Raw genomic sequence first — 6,000 nt, forward strand, 5'->3', positions numbered from 1 at the left:
CAGATTATAACTCTGCAGCAGACTGGATCTTGAGAATTTAAACTCCCTCATGATCTCATAGGATGGAAGCTGACCCTCTTTTTCTGGCTTCAAATAAAGAAGACTAAGCCAAAAAACAACCTGAACAAGTATTACGGTGATAATGCGGAGCTGGGTTAAGAATTTATCTGCTTATCACTACTTGGGCATGTAGGAGAGAAGGAGGAGGAAGGAGCTCAAAATATTCAGCAATCTAGAAATGCAAATGTTATTTTTAAGCAGGTCTAGATTATGACCTAAAGGTTTTAGTTTTCTTGCAAGAAGTAAAATGTACATTTAATTTACACTCCATTAGAAGTACAGCAATGTCCATTGCTTATGACTGAGGGAGAATCAGGAAAAGTGACTGTATATATCACTATCAGTTTTATTTGTTGTCTTTATTACTCAGCCGCTTCTGGTAGTGTTTTATTGCTCTGACTAAGTTATGCACAATGTCCTGTTGGTTAGGAATTTGAAGACAATAATTCAAATAGTCTTAAACATGCCAGCCAGCCAAGACTACAGCAGCTATTTTGCAGATTTATGGCTAAATTTTTTTTTCTATATCTTTTCTTATCACTACAGTTTAAGCTCAGTTTTCTCCAACTTGGCAGTCATAAATTTAAAATTATAGAATATGTAATAGAATCTGTAGAATTAGAATTAATAGCTTGCTATATGACAATTACAATATTCAAGTTGCAGAAAAGGGGAGTCCCAAATGGGTATGGGGGGTGGAGGGATGGGAAAGTAAAAAACCCACATTCTTCACAGTAAGAATAATTAAGCACTGGAGGAGCTTGCCAACAGAGGCTGTGGAGTCTCCATCATTAAAGGTTTTAAAAATTTGACTGGACAAGGCCCTGATCTAACTGTGAAGTTAGCTCTGCTTTGAGCTGGAGGTTGGGTTAGATGACCTTTGGAGGGTTCTTGCAATCTAAATTTTTCTAAATTTAAACCACCACAAAAATAAGTCAAAAGCTGTACAAAGGATTGGACATATTAGAAGGGAAAAAAGTCCTCATGTCCCTTCTGTTCTTCAGAGATATAAACATGTTTTTTTAAAATACAGAGGGAATGCAATGGGAAATATGAGACTGAATATCAAATGTCACACCAGAGACTTGAGTAACCAGATTACGCACAAATATTTTGACAGATGCTTTATATGAAGAGTGAGGAGTTCTTGAATCTGATTTTTGTAATTAGGCTAATTTCAACTTTTTTTAGCTTGGTGATCATGACTTTATTCTCATTTAGTATGATAATGTATGATTTTGTTGTTGTTTTTCTTTTTCCCCCCATTTTCTATTAGGAATAGGAGGCCTGCAAGATTTTGTGCTGAAGTCTGCAACATTGTCAACGTCACCAGCTTGTCCACCGTTTACACCTCTCAACTTTGAAGCTACCCCGATTGTGCGGGTGGCTGTAGAACCCAAACACCCAAGTAAGTTGAAAGGAGAATGGGAGAAGTAACACAAATCCAACGTGTGATAGCAATGCAGCTTCCTACCCAGAGTGGTCTGGCTAGTTTATGATACATCCACTGAATCGGAGACTTTCCCAGTATAAAACAAATATATATGTTGCCTTGAGGGCCATACTTTATTATCCTTGTGAGTTCTAGCTGACTAGCTCATATCTCAGTAGGTAAGGAGATGCAGAAGTCCTTCTTGTACCCTTTGTGGTCAGATTTAGCTGTTCCACAAGTAGGGTCAGTACGTGATGCTAAAGTTTCAGTATTCCTTTACTTTGAAGGTAAGAATAGGTTTGGGTTTTTCACTTCTGCTGACATTCTTCTAGGTTACATCATTAAACTGGCATTACAGATTTGCAGGACTGCTTCTAATGGAATTTTTACCCCCAACAACTAGAAAGTAGTATAACTCACTTTTTTTTTTTTTCAGCCCATTTTCTGTTTGTCGTTATAGTGTTAATAGAACCAAAATAACTGGCTTTCTGTTCAGATAGAAAATTCTTGTAACATTAAGATTACATGTTTTTTAGAAAGTGATTGGGCAGCTTGGCAGCTATTTGTCCCACGCATCTGAATTAACAGATAATAACATATTGTACATCCTAGTTTGTTAAAGCAGTTTTGAAAGTATTGGAAATTACTGGTTTACTAAATGTAGTATTAAGTTGAAAAAGTTTAAGGAATATAAGTCTAGAACTGCTGACTTTTTTTTTTTTGTAGCTTGTTGGTTGTTTTTTTCCTGAAGGAAATGAGGCTGTATCATTTTTACACTGTTGCTTCATTTCTCCTCCCTGGTAACTTATGAATCTGTGGTTTGAACCAAATCTGTTAGAGGGACAGAAGCCTTAAAGGTAGCTACACTTGCAGAAGTTCCCTGCACATCAGCTGCTGCTTGCAGTAACAGGAAGACAAGTAAAATTTGGCCATCGCAGGCTCAGTTTGAAACAATCAGTTTTCCAGTGAGCTGCTTGTAGTCTGGAGGTGGCTCTAGCATGTTGTCTGATGCGAGTGCCCTGGATTTCTTCAGCAGACCTACATCAAAACTACATTTGCTTATTTGGACAAGTGGCTAAGATAAATACAAATTACTTGCCTATGTATGCAGAAGATAAGGTTGAAAGTCTTTGTTCAACTTTGTTGGCCAAGTGAACTAACACTGTTTTTTCTACTTTTTGTTTATTTTTATGTCTGGTTTTCAAGGATACTTTTTTATTATACCCTTACAAGCTTAGCATAAAATATATAATATCATGTTTCTTGTAGTAGTCTCCAAGTGAGTGACACAGTTTCATGTCACTTTTCTTTTTGAATATGAATACACATTCCTAGAAGGCCTGTGGGTCTCCTTTATCTGGCATGTAAAAACAGAAAAAGGAATAATTATTTATTTTTTTAATTATATTAGTGCTGACTTGAAATGTTTATGCATAGATTTGATGTAATCTAGCCAAATTGGAGTCTGCTGTGTTTGTTCATTCTCCATTAATTGTAAGGCAACTCTTTTTCAAAACCTTCATTTTAGGGGCAGCTGTGTTTTCTTTCACTGAAAACTCTCACATTCCTTATTCTTCTGCTTTTCAAGTTGTAGTATCATTAAAACTTTTCAGTGGCTTCCAGATAGTTTAAATCCTTCCTGTGCTTCATTTGCTCTTATGTCCTCTTAAGTAATCCATATAAAATAATTTTTGCTTTTATTTTAGCAAAGTTAATATGTTATTCCTTATGTGTTTGGGACCTTTTAAGCATTATCAGTGTACAGGTTGCTACACTTAGCTAAAGAGACTGAAAAGAAATAGCTACATACTGAAATATTATTTTAAACAGTTTTAATAAATAAGGGAGATTATAGCTCTTGATAATTTGAGAAAATGAGTGAAATCTGAATTTTTAATCATGTCATTGATAACATCCATTTATTACTGTTTGTGAGCTATTTATGAACTGTATTTATAGTAATTGCATATAGGAAGCAAGATAAAAATACGTAAAACAAAAGTGTACCATCTTTTCAAATGTATCCCATGGTTATGATTTGAATAATGTGAGTTTTTTTCATTAGTACATACATTCTTGGTGACAAATTATGAGTATAGCTTATGTCTTCAGTTGCTGCTCTTAATCCATACCCCTCTTTGTGACAATTTTGTTCACAGAAAGACCTCAGAATTTAGGGGAAAGTTTTACAGTGTTCCTAAAACACGTATTTCTGTTTAGACTTCTGTAAAAATGACTGTTAGTATTTCTCACTTTAAGAGTATCCTACCTCAAGTATTCCTTCTTCAGTATTACTTTGTTAGTAATACCTTATTTTGCCAGGTGATATGCCTCAGCTGGTCAGAGGAATGAAGCTTTTAAACCAGGCTGATCCGTGTGTAGAGGTTTTAATCCAGGAGACGGGAGAGCATGTGCTAGTGACAGCAGGAGAAGTTCATCTTCAGCGCTGCTTGGATGACCTGAAGGAAAGGTTAGCGGGGCAAGGAGGAAGAAATATTTTTACTTCATAGATGCCTGTTTCTTTGTCAGATGCATATCTTTGATGTATGTTCTGGTAAGACAGAAGCTTCACCCCCCAGCCGTTTTTACCATTGAATTATAAATGTACCTTTTTGTAGCTATAAAATTACCTGCAGTTGGGCAGAAGCCATTAGCTTATCACTTTTCTACATCTTGTACACCTTTTGGTCTGTTTTCTAGAAATGATAAATTGCAATAGGTTCAGGAGTCCAATTAAGAATGTAGTGCATCATTTGCACAGCATAAAAACTGTGAGAGAAGTCATGTCTGATAAATGAACTCTCAAAAGTTAGAAATCAACAAAACCAAAATTGGATGTGCCCAGTCTGTCCTGGTCATTTGCTTTTCATATGGATTATTTTTAATGTTAATTAAAATTTGTGTTTTTCTCACTGATAAGCAATATTTTCTGCAAGCATAATGGCATGCATTTAGTGTCTTCTAATGTTTCTTCAAATGGTAGAAGAGCAGCTGTCTGTAAAGTCCTTTCCTATAACTTTCTGATACTTCTGTCCACATGCATTTACTGTCCTTTTCTTTCTAAACCAAAAAGCCAACCTTATTGTCTGTCCCACTGTGAACCTTTTAACTTTGAACATTTTATTTCCTGTGTTTTACAATAGAAATTTTTAGAACTTTCTGTCCGAAGAGCATTGCAAATACTGAGCATGAAGGGATTCAATTACCCTATTCAGAATGAGAAACAAAGAGAATGAAGATGGTGGGAGCAGTGTGTGGCTTCTTGTTTGTTTTTTTAGTATAATAGGAGTGCATGGGAAAACTGCAAAAAGGGTAGATCTCCTGGTTTTCAGTCCCATGGAAATAAAGTTTACAATTATATTTGCTTTTCCTCTGCAGGTTTTATCATGCTGCCAAAATTTATGAGAACTTAGGAAATTTTGGTTAGTCCTTTTATTGTCATTTAATGAACATGCTTGGACCTCATGGGTGGTTAAGAATGACACAGAACTCTTGACTCTGCCAGATAAATGTAATAAATAATTCTTCCTTGTTTCTTGCCATCCCTCACATAATTTCATATGCTTTAAAATGTTTCAGCTGACTTTAAAGCATTGCTTTGTATCACAAAACTGTTACAATAGTGGTTATCAGACTGAAGGACAAAATTATATCTGTTAACTTTTAATGCTGGTTATCAAAGTAAAGCAAAGCATCACTTCCATTTCCCGTGGCATAACCTTTGGCAGTTTTGATGCAAGAAAAATCCAGACACAGTTCTAAATTGTTTATTTTTTTTTTGAATTGTGCTTTTCTTCGAGTTTAGAATAATAGCTTCTAAAATACTCTGGTTTAGAGCCATTTTTGGTGCAATGAATTGTACTTCATGTGAAGGCTTAGTGTGAAGTTTAATGAAAGGGGTTTTTCAAATACCAACATTACCAGTCACAGAGAAACAGATAATGTTAATTGTCACTGTTCCCAGACTTGTGAAGTGTTTTGACTAAGATGCTTTAGATTGTCTTCCATGTAGTCCACAGTGCAAAAGATAAAGCCTTTGGTTGTTTCTTAAGGCTCAGATTATATAGATTAAAATTGATGAGTTACTTTAAGCTGTTTGATTGGATGTAAGTACCTATGATTTCAGGTGGTGGCAGTTGTGATTTTATTACAGGCAGCTATTCGGCTACTAGCTTTCAGTTGTAGGTACTACTAATTAGAAGAGAGCTTGATGCAGAATAGTGGCTGTTCTAAAACTGATTACAGCAAAATATTTCAGATTTAGAATGAGAGAGGGCTGAAGTATGAGTGTTCCTGAATGCATCTTATTAGCCTTACAGATGTCTGGGCAGTCATGTAAGTCAGTCATCAGTAATGGAATATTACATGAATTTTGGTTTTTTGATGCAAACTACAACAGCATGAAAATTTAACTGCATCTCCTTTACAGGGATCAGTGACTTATAAAAAAAAATAACTTTCTGTTTGTATAGTAAAATAGTTCAATAAAAACATTAATTAGCAGGAAT

The 6,000-nt window shown here is 35.3% G+C and overlaps 1 protein-coding gene across 2 annotated transcripts in view; it reads left to right on the plus strand.

The window, feature by feature from the left end:
* Window positions 1-6,000, plus strand: part of EFTUD1 (elongation factor Tu GTP binding domain containing 1) — a 62,920-nt gene that overhangs the window by 38,070 nt on the left and 18,850 nt on the right. For both annotated transcript variants that reach the window (XM_009994487.1, XM_009994488.1), the window contains 2 exons: window positions 1,337-1,468; window positions 3,815-3,962. In XM_009994487.1, coding sequence (XP_009992789.1) covers window positions 1,337-1,468; window positions 3,815-3,962 — 280 coding nt within the window. The remainder of the gene's footprint in view (window positions 1-1,336; window positions 1,469-3,814; window positions 3,963-6,000) is intronic.

Source organism: Chaetura pelagica, unplaced genomic scaffold (genome assembly GCF_000747805.2).
Source record: "Chaetura pelagica isolate M959 unplaced genomic scaffold, ChaPel_1.0 scaffold222, whole genome shotgun sequence".
Classification (NCBI taxonomy): Eukaryota; Metazoa; Chordata; class Aves; order Apodiformes; family Apodidae; genus Chaetura; species Chaetura pelagica.